A 19,463-nucleotide genomic window follows, 5' to 3' on the forward strand; every position below is an offset into this window, starting at 1 on the left:
GGGTCCATAGGTGGGGTGATGGGATGGGGTGGGGAGGGGACAGGTGGGGCCAGAGCCTATGGGCATGGGAGCCTGACTGCCTCTTTCCGGCCATGGACTCTGAGATGAGGGATGTAGCCTTTCTCAGGCTCAGCTCGATCACCCATGAGAAGGGCTGGGTGCTGGCACAGCCAGCAGAGTGCACCAGAACCTGGGTTTATGCCCCTCGTCCCTCCTGTAGGAGGGAAGCTTCATGAGAGGTGAAGCAGGGCTGCAGGTGTCTCTTTCTCCCTCCTTCTCTATCCCCCTCCCTCTAATTCTGTCTATATATCTGGGGGAGAAAAAAAAAAGGAAAAAGGAAAAAAAAATTAGCTGCCAGGTGCATTAGATTCATTGTGCAGGCACTGAGCCCCAGCAATAACCTTGGTGGCAAAAAACAAAAACCAAACCAACAAAACACAGCAACAGAAAACCGGGACGGATGCACGTGTGATGTGGTGAGGATGTGAGAAGCCAGCAGCGCACCTAAGCCCTTGACTGCAGAGCTAGAGCTAGCGAAGTGCAGCTACTGTATCAAGGTCAAGGCCAGGGTGGGGCCCAGAGGGTGACAGGGGCAGAGTGACCTCTGCTCACTGGAATGTTCATGTGGTCCCTAATTGGTCTGAACATGAAGGAAGTAGTTCTTGAACTCTTAATTGGAAGAACAACTAAACTACTCAAACTATTTCTTTTCCTTTGGTCCCTTTCTTCTGCAGGGGTTATCATGGGGCTTACATGCTTACATGACAACACTGTGCCCACTGTCTTTTTTTCTTTTTCTTTCTTTTTGATAGAGGATGAGAGACAGAGAGATAGTGGGGGGAGAGATACCTGCGACAATGCTCTACCACCTGTGAAGCTTCCACTCCGCTGGTGGGAACTGGGGCTTACACGGGTAATGTTTGAGCGAGACACCGCCTGATCCTGAAGTTTCTTTTTTTAAAAAAAAGAGAGGCTGAGAGATAGAGAATGAAAAGGAGACACACACACAGAGACTACAGCATTGCTCCACTACTCATGAAACTGCCTTTTTTTTTTTTAACCAGAGCTCAGCTCTGGCGTATGGTAGTGCAGGAGATTGAACCTGGGACTTCAGAGCCTCAGGCATGAGAGTCTCTTTGCATCACCATTATGCTATTTAGTGCCCCTTTCCATGTTGTTTGTGTGGTAGGTGGGCACTCAGACCTGCATCCTAGCACACGGTAAAGTGTGTGCATTACCAGGTAAGCTATCCCGTGTCTCCAACTAGTTTCTTCCTTGAACATCCTTGGCAGCTGAAGACTGTGCTCAGGGTGGTTTATTTGGTTCTATTGGATGCTAAGGAATGGGGCTTACAGACCTTTGAGCAGGCAGGGGAAGGTGGGTTCTCAGAAGGCACTTTTCGGGACACTGGCTCACTCAGTCCCTCAGGGGCACGCAGGGGGACAGTCAGCACCTGGACCAGCAGTACACATATCCTGACTGGTCAGGACCAGAGGTAGCCTGTGCAAATTTGGTTCTATATTCATATAAGAACTACTTCATTTTTTGGAAGATTTTTCTTTGTTATTAATAGACTGTTTCAAGATTGCAAGATTACAATGTATAGTTCCACACCCACCCACACCAAAGCTCTGTATCCCCACCTTCCCATCTCCCAAAGATCACCACCAGAGTTCTTTTAAGTCTTACAAACAGTCTGCATCTGTTTTGCTTGGATTTTTTCTATTTTTGGCAAGTTCATGTAAGTCGGATCTCTAGATTCCACAGGAGTGAAACCATCTGGTAGTTGTCTTTCTTCTCTTATTTCGCTAAGCATGATCACCTCCATGCTAAGCATAATCATCTCCATGAACTGTTTCTGAAAGAAACAGGCTGGGGGTATGGATCCACCTGTCAATGTCCATGTGCAGCAGAGAAGCCAGACCTCCCACCTTCTGTACCTCATCAAGAATTTTGGTCCATACTCTCAGAGGGATAAAGAATAGGGAAGCTGGGGGCTGGGCGGTAGCATGCTGGGTTAAGCATATATAGTATGGTGAGCAAGGACCTGCACAAAGATCCTGGTTCAAACCCCTGGCTCCCCATCTGCAAGGGGGGGGGGGTTGCTTCACAAGCAGTAAAGCAGGGCTGCTGGTGTCTATCTTTCTCTTCCTCTTGCTGTCCTCCCTTCCTCTCTCAATTTCTCTCTGTCCTGTCCAACAACAACAAACCAAAAACCAACCAAAAAAAAAAAAGGGGGGGGGGAAATGGCCACCAGGAACAGTGGATTTGTGGTGCAAAACATAGGGAAACTTACAATGGAGAGGAAGGAATACAGAATTCTAGTGGTGGGAATTGTACCCCTGTTATCTTACAATTTTGTCAATCATTATTAAAACACTAATGAAAAATTTTAAAAATTTGCTTCTGAAAAAAAATTACTTCTGAAACCCCAAGTGACTGACAACTGTGTGACAGCCGCCACCTAGTGACATTCTGACCTACTTCCTCTATTTAAGACTTATCCCCAGTTTCCTGGTTTTTCTATTTTAAATTTATTATTTATTGAATATAGACAGAAAGAAATTGAGAGTGAAGAGGAAAGAGAGAGAAAGGACGAGAGACAGAGAAAAAGAAAGGGCGAAACCTGCAGCCTACTTCAACACTCATGAAGCTTTCCCCCTGAGGGTGAGGACCAGGGACTTGAATTGGGCCTGTGTGCACTGTAATGCATGCCCTCAACTAGGACCCTCCACCTGGCTTTGCAGATAAGGAAGCTACACTAGGGTGGCTAGTGACCTGCTAAAGGGCATGATTTGAACCCAGCTCCATAGCTGTCCTGCGTGTGTCTTTTCTGGCTAGTGTCCGCATTGTTGATACTGAGGGAGCTAGAGAGAGCCAAGGCCCTGGACGGGCTGGTGTACAGAAAACAGTGAACAATCTCTGAAGGGAAACGTTTGGACAGTCAGTTGCCGACGTGCTCCCCCATGCCCCATACCGCCATCCCCAATCTGGGAGGTAGTTCCAGCTCAGACACCCGTGCCCCCAACCCCATCTCCTGAAGGGCTGAGCCAGGGCACTCACCACCCACACCAGAGCCAAGGGGGAAATCTGAGAGTTGGCACTATGTTCCTCCTGCCTGCCACCCCACTCTCTCATGTTTGTCCCTAAGGTAGGTCCTCTTAAGGGCTCCTTTCTGTCACCCTCCACCAGCCCATTCCAGCCCAACTCCCATCTGAGTCCCCTCCAGGTCCCCTAGGCTAATTGGTGTCCAGTCCACACTCCTCACTGTGGCCAGAGGGGACTTTTTGACTTCTGCACTACCCTCGACCCCCAAACCTTTTAGACCTCTAATACTATTAGGAAAAAGGCTGGAGTCCTCACTGTGGTTTACACAGCAGTCCTGTGAGGCCCCCTGCCAGCCTCCCCAGTGTCATCCTACCCTGTGGCACACCCCCACTCTGCTCCAGCTATGCCAACCACCTCCAGCTCCCCCTCCTGTCAGCTGCAGCCTGCACAGGGCCTTTGCACACGTAACTCTGTCTGCAGTACTCCACCCATGGCTGGGAAGTGCCTGCCTTCCCTCAGGAGTTCTCCCTACTTTCCCTTTCCTGTTTATATATTTCTGTGTGACTAATGATGGGTTATATGATTCGTAAGATTACACCGTTCCACAGTGCACCCACTGCTAATGTTCTGCGTCCCTACCCTCCCACCTTCTAATAATAACCATCATAGTTCTCACAAGTCTTGGAAAATTTGCATGCTTCTGGTTTTTTCTTGCTCTTTCTTTCTCCCTTCCCTCCTTCTTTCCTTCTCTTTTCTTTTCTCTTCTCTTCTTTTCTCTTTTGCAAGTTCAAGCATACCAGTTCTCTAGATTCCACTTATGAGTAAAACCATCTGGTAGCTGTCTTTCACCTCTACTTATTTTGCTAAGCATAATCGCCTCCAACTCCACCTACTCTTCCAAGGACACAGCATCATCTTTTTTATTGCAGAGTAATATTCCACAGACTACATATCCCATAATTTCTTTAGTCAGTCATCTGTCGATAGGCATTCAGAGTGCTTCCACTCTGGCTATTCTGAATAATGCAGCTATATGAGCATAGATGGGGGTGGGGTATGTGCATGTCCCTTTGAACTAGTGTTTGAGTGTCCTTTGGTCTCACCGATTTTCTACAACTGGGCAGGTTCTCAGGTGTGTGCTCAGCACTGTGACCCCCTCTCCACGTCCCTAGGTTAGAGACGTGAGTATTCCCCGTTCACCATTCATTCACAGTTGGCTCAGGAGAGAGCTGAGTGGCACAGGCACAGGACAGCCCCAAAGGTCTGTCTCACTGCCTGGTGGGGAAGGTGCTACTTGAAGCACTTGACACCATGAACTCATTCTATCTTTGTAGTTGGCCCTCAAGGGAGGAAGGGGCCAGTGTTACCCCACCAAAGGGCAAAACAAGGGGCTTTCTAGACACAGAGCCAGGGGAAGAGATGTGGCAGAGGACTACCCAGACCACACCTGCACTGCCTTTGCCCCTCCTGTGGGGGTGGAGGGAAAGACACACTGGCAGGACACATGAATAGCTTGTGTCAGCTGGCCACACTAAGTCTGACGCTCATTGGCCGTCCTAGAGCCTCTCTGTGCCCATCTCTACAGGGGGACATGCAGATGCACAGGGAGTAGTGAGGAGAGTGACTAAGTGGTGACCTAGCGGCATTCCTCCAGGGGCTACGAGGGCTGTTCTGATGGCAGGATGAGCCAATAGCTAGTAAAGGAGCAAAGGGTGCTTAGCCTAGGGAGCCGAGTGGGCACACAGCAGCCCATCTGCCAGAAGCAGCCACTCATCCCCACGTGTTCAGGCGTCTGCTCAGCTTCTTGGTTCTTCCCAATGGAGGGAGCTCACTCCTTGTAAATCCTCACTTTCCAGGCAACTTGAAGTGAGCTTCCAAAAGCACATCTTTCAAGATGCCTATTACTCATGGACTGAGTGGCAAAAGCAGAAACACGGGTGGGGGGCATGCTCTAATATCATCCACAGGAAGAAATACATCTTCATAATATGCATTTCTTTAGAAAAGCTTGTGCGGTTAATATCTGGATTCCCACCCTCTTGAGTGCCTGTAACGAGAGGAAGCAGGCCAAATGTGACAGTGATATTTATCTCTGTTATTTCACCCCTCAAGGGAAATCTGTTTATTAATGTGCTTCTTCCCTTGATAAATGACTAAATAGGAAGAAAAGCCTGGCACTCACTTTCCACACCTTCTGTGATTTGTGACCAGGGAGGGACTCAAAGAGCCGTTCCATCCATTCATCTGTGGAGGCACCTGGGATGCCCATAAGCTGCCAGGTGAGTAGCCGCCTGCCCGCCCTCACCTGGGTGGATGCCCGGTGCTCCCCCTTCCTGTCACCACCCGCATTTGGAAGCTGCTCCACCCAGCAGTTCCCTCTTTCCCTTGCTCATTTCACCTTCCAATGCTCAGGCAGGGCTGACAGGATGCCAAGCACTGGGCTTGCCACTGTGTGGCCCACATTCGAGAAAGAGAGTCAGCCCTGTCTTCCAGGTGAGATAAAAATGACACTTGAGGACTGACAGCATCACACACCTGGAAAGTGTGAGGCTTTGACTTGTGCACAACCCAGGTTCAAGCTTGGCCCCCAATGTACTGAAGGTAGTGAAGATGCTGTGATCTTTCTCAATCTCTCTGTCTCTGTGTGGGAAAGTCATCCCAGTGATCTCTTTCACTCTGTCTCTGAGTGTAAAGTCATCTCAGAGTGGCAAAGCCCCAGAAATAATCACATACCAACCCCCACAAACAAACAAACAAACGCCTAGAGCACCAGGCTGGATTGGATTGGCTAGGCAACAAAGAAGTTAGATACCAGCGGAGGGTAGATAGCATAATGGTTATGCAAACAGACTCTCATGCCTGAGGCTCCAAAGTCCCAGGTTCAATCCCCTGCACCACCATAAACCAGAGCTGAACAGTGCTCTGGTTAAAAAATTAAAAAAAAAAAAAAAAAAGAAGTTAGATTCTCCCAGGAATCCCAGAGAGCTGGCGGTTGGGGTGGGGTGGGGCAAGGTGTTGATTTCCATGGGGCTCCCAGTAAGGGACAGACAGGGGACCCTGACCCAGGTTGCCACCCTGCTCCCTGGCTCTCACCTGCATGAATTGGGCAAGTCCATGAGTTTTTCCAAATTGGTGCCACACACATAAGAATACAGCACCCATCTCAGGTGCTATGGGCTAGTGGCCAGCATTATCACCTACAGCTTTATGTGGGTATCCTTCAGGTTCCCGTGAACCCAGGACACAGGGCTCAGGATAGAATAAGGAATCAACAATGCAGAGCTTGCTGAGCTGCACAGGTCAAATGTGGCACCAACTGCCTGAGGGGCTGCACCCTGGCATGAAGTCCTGGGAGGCTTCTCTGTACCAGAGACTGTCCTCACACAGTGTATTTTCTGGGATAGCAAGATACAGCCTTGTGAGTGCCCATGTTATCACACACAAGGAACCAGATTCAAGTCCCTGGTTCGCATCCATGGGAGGGTGTGTGTGTAGCTTCATAAGCAGTGAATGGTATCTCTCTATCTCCCTCTCTATCTTTCCTCTTCTCAATTTCTCTCTATCCTATGAGAGCAAAAGAGAAAGGAAGGAAGGAAGTAACTAAGTAAAGAAGGAAGGAAGGAAAGAAGAAATATAGCCACTGGGAGTGGGTTCCTGCAGGCACTGAGCTCCAATGATAACTGGCAGTAGGGGTGGGGCAGGGTGCTGATTTCCATGGGGCTGCCAGGAAGGGGTGGGATCAGAGAAGGGACCCTGACCCAGGTGACAATAATTTGGGGGGGGGGAGAAAGAAAGAAAAGGAAGAAATCCAGAGGCTTGGGGCTGAGTCTGACCACTCCATTTCCTACTTAAGGGACAGAAAGTCAGAATTTATGGCTGTCGGGCTCAGGTTCTGTGAGGTGGCTCTATCACACAGGTCATGTTTGTGCAGATGACCCACTAGCTAAGTCCATGCCTCCACAGCTCAAGTAGCTGTGGCCTGCTTCCCTCTGCACCAGTCTCCTGTCAGCAGGTTGGGCACAGCTTCCTGCCAAGGAAGGCCTCCAGCAGCCCCTCCCTCAGCAACTCCTGTCTCTCTGTGGTGTGATCAATGTAATTGGTTTCTGAAAACCCCCCTGGACCTGCAGGCAGCATAAAGAACGGGCGTTAGAACGGAGGTGACACCCGAGTCAAATTAGTGTCAATATGACAATAAAATATACAGCTCAGAGGAAATATGGGCTGTAAACAGACAACATTTCAATCGGAAACATTTCAATCTTCTCAATGTGGTGGGAGTGGGAGGAGGGTGGCGGGGCTGCTGTCTCCCTGCTGTTAAATCACCGATATTCAACAAGAAAATTCCATTTTAGGGCTCCGGTGACAACTGGTGAATTCCCGGGTCTCCAGAGAATCACTCGGCAGAATGATAACCTTGGCTTTCCTGACTAGTTATCTATTACTTCCTGGTGCAGCATCACTCCTCACTCCTGCTATAAATCAGTCTCTCCATGAGCAGGAGGCAACGGGCCTGTGTTGACCAGCAGGAGGCCAAGGAGCTCCCAGTGTGGGTGGGGTGGTGGTGGTGAGCTTAGTTGGGAGATCCCGAGTGGCCCGGCCTCACTCCTGAGAGGAATCAAGGTTTGGTCCCTCACTTGAGGGACAGCTACTTTACCTTGCAGCCTCCCCTCCACCACTGTGCTCTCCTCCCCAGTGAAGCAAGTATACCCCCACCCCAGAGATTATTTTAGGCTTAATGGAGACAGAGACACACTTCCATCAGATGTTACCTGTGTCTGCATGTCAGGAAAGAGTGCGCCATTCTAACCACCCCCCCATATACATGAATGTATTATGAAGAAAACACAAGTACAGCCCACACAACCTGCAATTCTAGACAATGACATTCCTTCCTATGTGCAGACTTTTTTTTTTTTTTTTTGCCTCCAAGGTTATCACTGGGGCTCAGTACCGGCACTATGAATCCACTGCTCTTGGCTGCCATTTTTGCCATTTTATTGGACAAGACAGAAAGAACTTGAGAGAACAGGGGGAGATAGAGAGGGAGAGAGAAAGACAGACACCTAGAGACCTGCTTCACTGCTTGTGGAGCACCCCCCCTCCCCGCAGGTGGGGAGCCGGGGACTTGAACCTGGATCACTGAGCAGCTCTCTGCACTTAATACTATGTGCATTTAATTGGGTGTGCTACTGCCCAGCCCCCATGCACAGATTTTTAACACTTTTGAGTGGAAAACTCATTCCATGATGGAAACATAAAAGAATATTCTCTGTGCTGTGAGAACTGCCAGCATTGGAACTGCTTTCCCTGCAAGGAGAGCAATGGAATGAGTGGATACAGTTTCATTTGAAGATTCATTAATTTCACTCTCCCAAAGGCCAGTCCATTAAAATATGATATTAAGGGAGTCGGGCTGTAGCACAGCGGGTTAAGCGCAGGTGGGGCAAAGCACAAGGACCGGCATAAGGATCCCGGTTCGAACCCTGGCTCCCCACCTGCAGGGGAGTCGCTTCACAGGCGGTGAAGCAGGTCTGCAGGTGTCTATCTTTCTCTCCTCCTCTCTGTCTTCCCCTCCTCTCTCCATTTCTCTCTGTCCTATCCAACAACGATGACAACAACAATAATCACTACAACAATAAAACAACAAGGGCAACAAAAGGGAATAAATAAATAAAATAAAATATTTAAAAAAATAAAAAGAAAAAGAAAGAAAAGAAAAAAAAATATGATATTAAGTAAGTAACGGTGCAGTTGGCTCTTAGCTGAGGTAAAAATTGTGTTGTGGCTGTCTGGTGGACAGGCTGGGACAGGCTGCCCTGCTGGGGGGCGGACTGGGGTCAGCTGAGGGCCTGGAAGACTCCGTTTCCTCAGCCCAACCACCAGACAATACTTCTGGAAAGTTCTGTCCAACTGTTCTGCCTCCTCTCAGAACATGGAGGTAAGGCACCTCCCATGAGAAAGCGGGACATGGGGTGCCATCAGGACTGGGTTTTGTGTCCCACTGAGAAGCTTTCCGAGAGCAGCCCCATCAGACTCTGAGAACCATGAGGGAGGGTTGGGCGGTGGTACATGAGGTAAAGTATAGACTACCATTTGAGCAGATGTGGGTTCGAGCCCTCAGTTCCTACCGGACGGGGGAAGCTTCAAGAGTCGTGGAATTGCGCTGAGGGTGCCTCTTCCCTCTCCCCACTTTTCGTGTTTTTCTCTCTCTTTCAAAATTTGAAATTATTTTAATTTTATTTATTGGATAGAAACAACCAGAAATCGAGAAGGAAGGGGGTGATAGAGAGGGAGAGAGACAGAGAGACAACTGCAACACTACACCACTTGCAAAGCTTTCCCCCTGTAGGTGAGGAACAGGGGGCTTGAACCTGGGTCTTTTATAACATGTGTGCTCAGCCAGGTGTGCTACTACCTGGTCCCTCCTGTTTCTCTCTGACCAATCAAATAAACGAGAGAAAGAAAGGAAGAAAGAAGGAAAATGGCTGCTGAGAACAAAGGAGTCATTATGTAGGTACTGAGTTCCAGCAATAACCCTGGTGACAATAAAAAAAAAAAAAGAACCTTGGCTTTATATGTTAACTCTTCTTTCAACCACTAGGTTGCAGATGCTATCATGAAGCCAATCAGACTCCTCTGGGTAGAAGACCCCACCAATGTGTCCTGGAGTCACGCTTCCCCAGAGCCCTGTCCCACTAGGGAAAGAGAGAGGCAGGCTGGGAGTATGGATTGACCTGTCAACACCCATGTTCAGCGGGGAAGCAATTACAGAAGCCAGACCTTCCACCTTCCACACCCCATAATGACCCTGGGTCCATGCTCCCAGAGGGATAAAGAATAGGAAAGCTATCAGGGGAGGGGATGGGATATGGAGTTCTGGTGGTGGGAATTGTGTGGAGTTGTACCCCTCTTATCCTATGGTTTTTGTCAGTGTTTCTTTTTTATAAAAAAACAAAAAGAACCAAAAGGACAGGACTTGGTGTGCTGCCCACTGTTCTGCCTTAAGCACATAGAACATAGGGGGAGGGGGGGAGGAAGAGAGAAAGGAGAGAGGAGGAGAGGCAGACAGACCCATACAGGGGGTAAGGCCAAGTCTCCCAAGTTCTCACGCGCTGACAAATAGCTCAGAGATTCCACATCAGGCTCATGTTTACGGGCAGCTTCCCAACATGAACACACATGTTCTCAGAGAGACTCGGGCCCTCCTACAGGCAGCTTCCTGAGCTGTGCTGCCTATGGCCCCAGGCCTGCACACTTTTTTTCTGTGACAGTCCGAGCCAGAGAGAAATTTGACGGAAGAGACACTCACCTCTTTGCTGGGGAAGTGAGCTACCAGGGAAGGGATTCTCTGTGCAGCTAAGAAGGCCCAACGCTGAACTCAGACAACACAGAGTAGGCTGGCTTGCCCTGGCTCCCATGTCTTCCAGAAGGGAAGGGACTGGGGACACCCCAGTGGCAAGTCTGGGTTCACCTAGTAGGGTGTGTACTTTGCCATGTGAATGGTTCAGGTTTTAGCCCCAATAACACAGGGGACTTGATGGCACTGGAGGGAACTCCAATGTTGTGACATATCTCCCTCTCTCTGCCACTCTGTCTACCAGAGAAAAGAAGCCCTGTAGTGAAACCATGTGTACACAATGTCCCAGTTACACACACACACACACACACACACACACACACACACACTTTACCTCAGAGATCCTGCAGGAATTACCCTGAGAGCCCCACCCCTCAGCCTCCTAGTTCCCCCTCCATCTTGGTCAGACAGCCATGAAGTTGGATACACACATACACACACACACACACACATACACACACACACACACACACACACACACACACACACACACACACACACACGACAACCTTTCCACAAAACCCATGTGGCCAGAGCTGAATAGAAATACCTAAACCATTTGAAAAAGTAAAAGCAAAGGTTCGAGTTCTAATTTAATCTCTTTAAAAAATAAAACATGGGTGGATGTTCAGCTTCATAGGGTGGGCAGGGGAGGGGATGGGGATGGGACACAGTCTTTCAGTGGTGGGAATGGTGTTTATGTAAAATAAATAAATAAATAAATAAATAAATAAATAAATAAAACACGAGGGGCCGGGCAGTGGCACACCTGTTTAAGTGTACATAGTATTAAGTGCAAGGACCTGTGCAAGGATCTGGGTTCAAGCTCCTGTCCCCCACATGCAGGGGAGATGCTTTGCAAGTGGTGAAGCAGGTCTGTAGGTCTCTCTCTCTCTCTCTCTCTCACTTTCTATATCCTCCTCTTTCCAAATTCTCTTTGTCCTATCCAATAAGATAGAAAAAGTGGCCACCAGGAGCAGTGGATTCATAGTGCTGGCCCAGAGCCCCAGTGATAATCCTGGTGTCAAGAAAGAAAGAGAGAAAGGAAGAAAGGAAAAAAGAATGGAAGGAATAAGACATGAAGTGATTACAAATACAGTAGCTCATACTGGCTACGTCACTTCCCCGGGATCAAAACTACTGAGTGGAAACAAAGGAAAAGAAACTGTTAGCTTCTGAGAAACGGGGGCCTGCTCAGGCCAGTGCTGGGCCAGGGCACTTCCTGCTGCGCAGAAGCTGACCACCTTCTTGAGACAGGTGAAGAAGGATGGCAAGTGGGCGTGATGAGCTCACTGGCAGCCACTGATGGGAGCTAGGCTCCCACGCCCACTGCTGAGCTCACCTCCATATGCTGCCTGCCGCCCTCCCGTTTCTCAGATATGCTCAGCCATCCCGTGTGGCTGCCAGGGGCTGAGAACCCTTGAGAACAAAGCTGCCACCTACTCAGCTTTCTCCCAGATGAGCCCTGGGCAACTTTCTTCCCTAGTCAGTTTGCTCTTACTAACGCAGGCACTTTGGGGGACTGCCACACACAGCAGGCCAAGGTCCTGGACCGTCATGAGTTTGCTGCACTGAAGCACTTGTCAGGTAGGGCTGCAGCACTTCTGGCCCACCAGGGTGTGCTCTGTGGCCTGAGTCCTAGACAGAGTTACACACACCACAGGCAGTGAGACTGCAAGCAGGGTGCTCTGTGCAAGTGGGGAAGATGAGCTGGGTGGGCTGGGTAGCACAGCGAGAACTTCCCAATGAGCTGAGGGTCCATGTGGACATGGGCCTAAACTGGGGTGAGCATGTTCTGCAGGTATCTATCATGGGGAGATGAGACGTGGTGCCCATAGTAAACTATTAACCCCTAGTAACATGCGAAAAAAAAAAGGCATATAATTTTACAAAGAGAGGCATGAGCCGGATGGTGGAGGGGAAGGAGTGTCCAGTGAGGCAGCAATGAGGCTGAGAGGCTATGTGCAAGGAGGGTGAATGCAAAATCCTGAAGGAGATAACAGGCTTGACAGGACGGGAGGGAACCAGCAAGAGAGCTCAGCTGAGAGGCTGCCAGTTCAGCCACGCAGGAGACCAGCTTCGAGCCCAGTTCCCACTTCCCCACTGCACTGGGGAGAACTTCAGTGCTGTGGTATCTCTGTTTCCTCCCTCCCTCTCTCCCTCATTGTCACCAGGGTTATTTCTGGGGCTTGGTGCTGGCACTATGAATCTACCACTCTTGGTGGCCATTTTTTCCTTTCTATTTTATTGGATAGAGACAGAGAAAAAATGAGAGCGTGGAGATAGAGAGGGAGAGAGACAAAGATACACCTGCAGACTGGCTTCACCACTCATGAGCTTCTCACATGCAGGTGGGGAGCTAGGGTTTGAACTCAGGTCCTTGTGTGTGGTAATATGCATGCTTAACCAGGTGTGCCACTGCCCATGTTCCCCCCTCCCACTTTTTTTTTTTTACCAGAGCACTGCTCAGCTCTGGCTTATGGTAGTGCTGAGAATTGAACCTGAGAACACAGAGCCTCAGGCATAAAAGTCATTTCCATAACCATTATGCTATCTCCCCCAGACACATTTCTATCTGAAAAATCCAACCCAGAGCAGTGACACCCTGGCAATGACAAAAAAAGGGAAGGAGGAGAGGACACTGACAGAAAGAGGTAGGAACTAGCATTAACTACAAAACTGTGCCAAGCACTGAGTCCAGTATTTTCTCCCTCTCCCTTTCCCATCTCTCTTCCTCCCTCCCTCTCCCTCTCCCTCTCTCTCTCTCTCTCTCTCTCTCTCTCTCACACACACACACACACACACACACACACACACAGAGTGTACATGTGCCACACTGCATGCAGTGCAGAGTGGGCCTGAATGTCCGTGTTGCCTCAACTATCACAGTGACATGGCAGAGTCAGGCACCGGGCCCAGGTCTGCCCACACTCACTCCTCCAAGTACCTCCAATAGTGGGCCCTTCCTGGGGCCATGGCTCTGGGGTCAGTCCGGTGAGCTATGTGGCTTGGGAGCTGGCATGACCAGGAAAGAGCTCCATGATGCCAGTGACAGCTAGGATAGGAAGCCTTGACTCACGGCTTGGATATGTCACTTGATACTGGCAACCCACTGCCATCTATTTTTGAGGGTTGGCAAAATAGTGCACTTGGGTAGTGCACGGGCTTCCACGCTATTCTTTCTTGAGCTCAGCTGGCACACTGCTGCCCCAGGCCCTTTGCACTTGCTGCTTCTCCTGTCTGTATCTCTCTTCCTGCCTGCTTCTGCCTGGAATGTCACCATTTGAGTTTCCTTATTCCCGATTACATCCTTTCCCTGTTGGGGGCTTCCAACCCCATTTTCCCCAGTTTTGTCTGTCTTTCCTCTAACTGCTGTAGGTTCCATGAAGAAATGAGTACGATTTGTCCCCTGGGGAGTCTGTAGGGTCTGACACGTTTCCTCGTCTGGGGTGACTAGTATATATCTATGTGTGTTGGCCGGCCCCAGCCCCTGTTGACAGCAGGGATGGTGGGGGTGGGGGAAGCCCAGGCCTCTCTCCAGAGCCCCTCATTCCCAGAAGAGCTAACACCCTCCTTAGCCCCAGGAGCTGCGGACACTCCCCTCCCCAGCTAGCACCCCAGCACTCACCATCCACTGGATTGAGGTAGTCGTGGAGATGGGGTGTTCCGGCAGCACCCCCACTTTGCATCAGCAGGTCCCCATAGGGTGTGGGGTGTGCCGCCATGAGGCTCATCTGGTGGTAATAGTCTGAGGGGTTGGTCCCCGGAGGCGGGAGGCCAAATAGTCCCCTCTCTTTCAGATGCTCATGGGCCACTGTGGGTGGGAGAGGGGGAGAGAAAGAAACCATCAAAATCTAGGCAGAAGGAAGGAAAAAACACACAGAGCCCATGAAGCCCCCTAAGTGCCTACTCTGGTGCCCCTCCCAGCATGGCACCTGCATCGACTGAGCTGGCCCACTACTGTGAGGAGTATGTTTGCTTGCAGGGGGAAGTTAGGCCTGGTCCTGCATTCCTTCATTCATTCCACAGAGTTACAAACAAGCTCTCCTCCCTCCCCTCCACCAGAAGCCTCTAGGTCCAGCCCACCAGGGCCCATGGTCCAGCAGTCTTCAAAGGCATGAGACGACATAGCAGAGGCACCATGATGGCCGGACCCTGGGCCAGGGCAGGCCCACCTAAAGCTCCAAGGTGTGACCCCATGCTGAGAGTGTGCAGGCCTGGCCAGATAAAGCTGCTGGCTTGCTGAGCTCAGGGGTGCCTGGCTCAAGTGCACACGCCTGGACCCGCTGCCTCCAGCCCTGCCCAGGGCTCAGCTAGAGGGGAAGAGAACATTTCAAAGGGCTCATGACTATACTAGTTTTTTTTCCCTGAGCCTGACATCTGATATGCAAAATAGACCTACTAGCTATCTCCAAAACGGAGACCCTAAATCTTCATCTGCAACATTCCAGCCTTTAGGTTCATGACTAGTCAACTATTTGTATGGCTTTATATGTTAACTCTTTTTTAGCCACCAGGTTCCAGATGCTACCATAATACCAACCGGACTTCCCTGGGCAGATAATCCTACCATGTGTCCTGGAGCTCTGCTCCTGCAGAGCCCTGCCCCACTAGGGAAAGACAGAGACAGGCTGGGAGTATGGATCGACTTGTCAACGCCCATGCTCAGCAGGGAAGCAATTACAGAAGCCAGACCTCCCACCTTCTGCACCCCATAATGACCGTGGGTCCATACTCCCAGAGGGATAAAGAATAGGAAAGCTATTGGGGAGGGGATGGGATATGGAGTTCTGGTGGTGGGAATTGCGTGGAGTTGTACCTGTCTTATCCTATGGTTTTTGTCAGTGTTTCCATTTTATAAATAAAAATTAAAAAGAGAGAGAGAGAGAGAGAGAACATTTCAACACACCCGGGCTGGGCACCCAGGGGAAGGTGTTTGGGGAAGAGTGGAGCTTGGGCACCAGACACTGCCACCCAGAGTCCCACTTTTCATGGATGTGTGACACTGGAAGCTGGCTCAATCTATCAAGTCTTCGTCTTTTGCCCCCAAGGTTTTCTCTGGGGCTCGATGCTGGCACTATGAATCCACTGCTCCTGGTGGCTATTTTTTCTATTTTATTGGATAGGAAAGAGAGAAACTGAGAGGGGAGGGGGAGAAAGACAGACACCTGTAGTCCTGCTTCATTGCTTGTGAAACATTGCCCCTGTGGGTGGGGAGCTGGGTGCTGGAACCTGGATCCTTGTGCTTAGTACTATTTGCTCCACCACCTTTCTTCCCTCAAGCTACCATTTGTACAATGGGAGAATACACTCACTGTTCAATTACTCTTAAAAACTAGAGGAGCAGCAGCCGGGGAGATGATGGAGTGGGAGAGCTTGGGACTCTCCAGCTTCCATTCCTGACACTGCATATGCCAGAGTACTACTCTGGCTCTGGTCTCGGTCTCTCTCTCTCCCCCCCCAGTTCTGTCTCATGAAATGAGTAACTAAAACAAAATAAAACAAAACAAGCTCCTGGGGCTGGGGAGAAAGCATAATGGTTCTGCAAAAACCTTTCATGCCTGAGGCTCTGAGTTTCCAGGTTCAATCCCTGGCACTACTATTAGCCAGAATTGAGCAGGGCTCTGGTGTGCTCTCGCCATTAAATAAATAAATACATAAATAAATAAAGTGTTTACAAAAAACACAGCCAAAACTAGAGAAAAGGCTAATAATGTCCAGAGGGCTTGCTGAGACTGCAAACACGGAGCTGATAAATTCACATTATTCTTCCTTCTTTCCTTCCTTCCTTCCTTCCTTCCTTCCTTCCTTCCTCCCTCCCTCCCTCCCTCCCTTCCCTCCCTCCACCTCATGGGAGCTTCACTGCTTAAGTCTGACTTTTTTTTTTTTTTTTTTTTTTTAAGATACATACAAAAAGAAAGAGAGGGAAAGGCATCTCAGCACTGCAGCTTTCCCCAGGACGAGGCTTCTGGGGGTCTGGCCCACTCCCTGCAGGTGGGCCATGTACTTCAGCTGTATCCTTCCACTGCCCTCACCAGCTGAAGCTGGTGGTGGGAAGCCACAATGTTTACATTCACACCAGGCATAAAACCAGTGCTTTTTCAATTGCCAGACCTTCAACGGCAGGTCACCCTGGTCTTATCACATAGCCCTTTGTGGGTTTGTGTCTATCAATAGAGACAGCAGCCACCCTGGCTCCTAGATTTGGAGGAGGTGGTCTCTCTTCCTTATTGCTCTAACAGATGCCAGCGCTGGTCCAGGCCCCTGACGGCTGCCCGTTTCTCTCTTCTCAATAGCCTTATTCCATAGGCATTCATTTCCAGTCCAACGCCTTAACCACTCGGCCACCATGACTTCCACGCATTCTTTTCCCAGTGTTACTGTAACTAGTTAAGAGCACAGGCTTGGTGTAAAGCAGATGCTAAAACAACAGAATTGGGGGTCTGGGAGATGGCACACCTACTAAAGCACACACACTGCCATGTGCAAGGACCCCGGTTCCAGTCCCTGCTCCCCACCTGCAAGGGGGATACTTCACAAGCGGTGAAGCAAGTCTGCAGGTGTCTTTCTCTCTCTATCCCCCTCCCCCTCTCAATTTTTCTCTGCCCTGTCAAATAAAAATAGAAAAGAAAAAATGGCCACGGGAGTGGTGGATTTGTAGTGCAAGCACCAAACCTAGTGATAACTCTGATGGCAAAAACAAACAAAAATCAGTATTCTCTCAGTCTGGGAGGCCAGAGATTTGAAAGCAATTTGTCCATAGGGTCACAGCCTGTCCAGAGCCTTTAGGGGAGAGACTGTGATGTTTCCTTTCTTGCTTCTGGGGGGTTGCAGGTTTCCTTGGTTGTGGCTACATCACTCCCGATTGCACGTTTTCTCATCGTGTCTCATTTGCAAGTCATTTATAAGGAACCTGGCACTGGATCTGAGTACCACACAGATAATGTGGGCCTGACAGGGACACTGTTCAGCCCACGACACTTCATGTGAGCTTCCACACTGGCAGCAGCAATTGGAACCAACCGAGTCCTCTTGTAGTAGGCCTGCCCACAGTGGGCTGGGCCCGTAGGAGAGAGGAGGGGTGGGGCACACTGCCCACGAGCTAGTGACTCAACTTGGCAGCAGTACAGCCCTTTGGGGGGGCACCTCCAACTGTGTCAAAGTTACTCTGGGGACCCAGGCAGCTTTCAGGGCTAGATTCCAACCTCAGGGGTTATTTCAAAGTGGCCACAATCTGGCTAACCATCTTTAGGTGCTGTGGCTGTCATCACTCCCTATTGTATGGGTTTCTTGAATGAAGTGCAAATGTCATGACAGGAAGTGGAGGCTGGAGCTTCAGGAATCTGCACTAAACTCTAGACTGCACCTTCTCAGATCCAGGCTAGGCTTTTGCTCACAGCCACACCTAGGGGCTAGGTGGGGGAGGGCCGGGGGACAACACAGTCTCCTTATGAGGGTGGAATGGTGCCTCCCCAGCTTCCGTACACAGGCTCACAAACATTTGCTGCAGGGACTCTAGCCTGTAGTGGGGCTGGCAGGGGAGGCTTCTGTGGGGAGCTCTTGAGAAAATACAGCCTGGCTGCTTTTGAAAGGGGCCACAGTGAGGGGTTCCAGTGGCACACCAGGGAACACTGTGGGAGGCAGATGTCTACTCCGTGCTGGAGCAGGAGTGCTGCTGAGGAAGACACAGGCATAGGCAAGCCTGTGTCTGCATCTAGGCATAGGGGCTGGAAGCTGAACAGTTTAGATCTCTAGGTAATACCTATGCCAAGTGAACCTGCCATTCTCTGGCTCAAATTAAACAGAGTAGGGTAGGCCCTGATGGCTTGGTAGGGCTGGTCATGTCTTCCTTCCTTCTTTCTTTCTTTCTTTCTTTCTTTCTTTCTTTCTTTCTTTCTTTCTTTTTTTAATATTTTGTTTAATTATGAAAGACAGAGAGAGAGAGAGAGAGAGAGAGAGAGAGAGACCAGAACACTGCTCAGTTCTAACTTATGATAATGCTAGGGATTGAACCTGGGGACCTCAGAGTCTCAGTCATGAAAGTCTTTGGTAGAACCATTATGCTATCTCCCTAGCCTTCAGTCTTTTCTCTCTCAAGGCTCAGACCACAAAGACAGAACCACTGGTGTGCCTGCCTAAAGCCTTGGAAACAGGGTGCCATGTCAAGTCTCTGTTTGACCTTCATGGGTTACTAAAGCAGAGACATAGGCATTGTCTGTCTTCCTTCTGTGCTGGGGGCTCAGGAGATACCCCGATACAATACTTCTTTTTTGTTTGTTTGTTTGTTTTTATTTTTTTATTTTTGAGAGAGAGAGACAGAGAGACAGGGACACCAGAGCACTGCCCAGCTCTGGCTTATAGTGGTGCGGGGTATTGAACCTGGGACTTCAGAGCCTCAGGCATGAGAGTCTCTTTGCATAACCATTAGTCTATCTACCCCTGCCCGATACAATACTTTCTTAACAGCAACTTTTGCAGACTTTTCTTTATTGCAAACATACAGTTCTCACTTAGGATCAAACTTACCTGAATAAACTGACCAGGGGGCCTGGTAGTGGCACACTGAGTTAAGCACACATAGTATACTAAGTGTAAAGACCTGCACAAGGATCTGGGTTTGAGTCCCTGCTCCCTACCTGCAGGGAGGAAGCTTCACAAGTAGTGAAACAGGTCTGCAGGTGTCTTTCTTTGTCTCCCCCTCTCTATCTCTTCCTCTCCTCTCAATTTCTTTTCTTTTCTTTTGTTTTAAAGTATTATTTATTTATAAATAGTAGAGACAGAAATTGAGAGAGGAAGGAAAAAAGAGGGAGAGAGACAGAGAGACACCTGCATACCTGCTTTAGCACTTTGAATCTTTCCCCCTGCAGGTGAGGACAAGGGAGATTATACCTGGGTCCCTGCACACTGTAATGTATGCACTTAATTAGGTGAGCCACTGCCTGACCCTGTCCCCCTTCAATTTATATTTGTACTATCTAATAGAAAGAAAGAGAGAAAGAAAGAAAGAAAGAAAGAAAGAAAGAAAGAAAGAAAGAAAGAAAGAAAGAAAGAGGAGCGG

The 19,463-nt window shown here is 49.5% G+C and overlaps 1 protein-coding gene across 9 annotated transcripts in view; it reads right to left on the reverse strand.

Moving 5' to 3' along the window:
- Positions 1-19,463, reverse strand: part of GLI2 (GLI family zinc finger 2) — a 256,007-nt gene that overhangs the window by 25,813 nt on the left and 210,731 nt on the right. For all 9 annotated transcript variants that reach the window (XM_060177971.1, XM_060177974.1, XM_060177975.1 and 6 more), the window contains one exon: positions 14,034-14,219. In XM_060177971.1, coding sequence (XP_060033954.1) covers positions 14,034-14,219 — 186 coding nt within the window. The remainder of the gene's footprint in view (positions 1-14,033; positions 14,220-19,463) is intronic.

The sequence above is a fragment of the Erinaceus europaeus genome, chromosome 18, assembly GCF_950295315.1.
Source record: "Erinaceus europaeus chromosome 18, mEriEur2.1, whole genome shotgun sequence".
NCBI lineage: Eukaryota > Metazoa > Chordata > Mammalia > Eulipotyphla > Erinaceidae > Erinaceus > Erinaceus europaeus.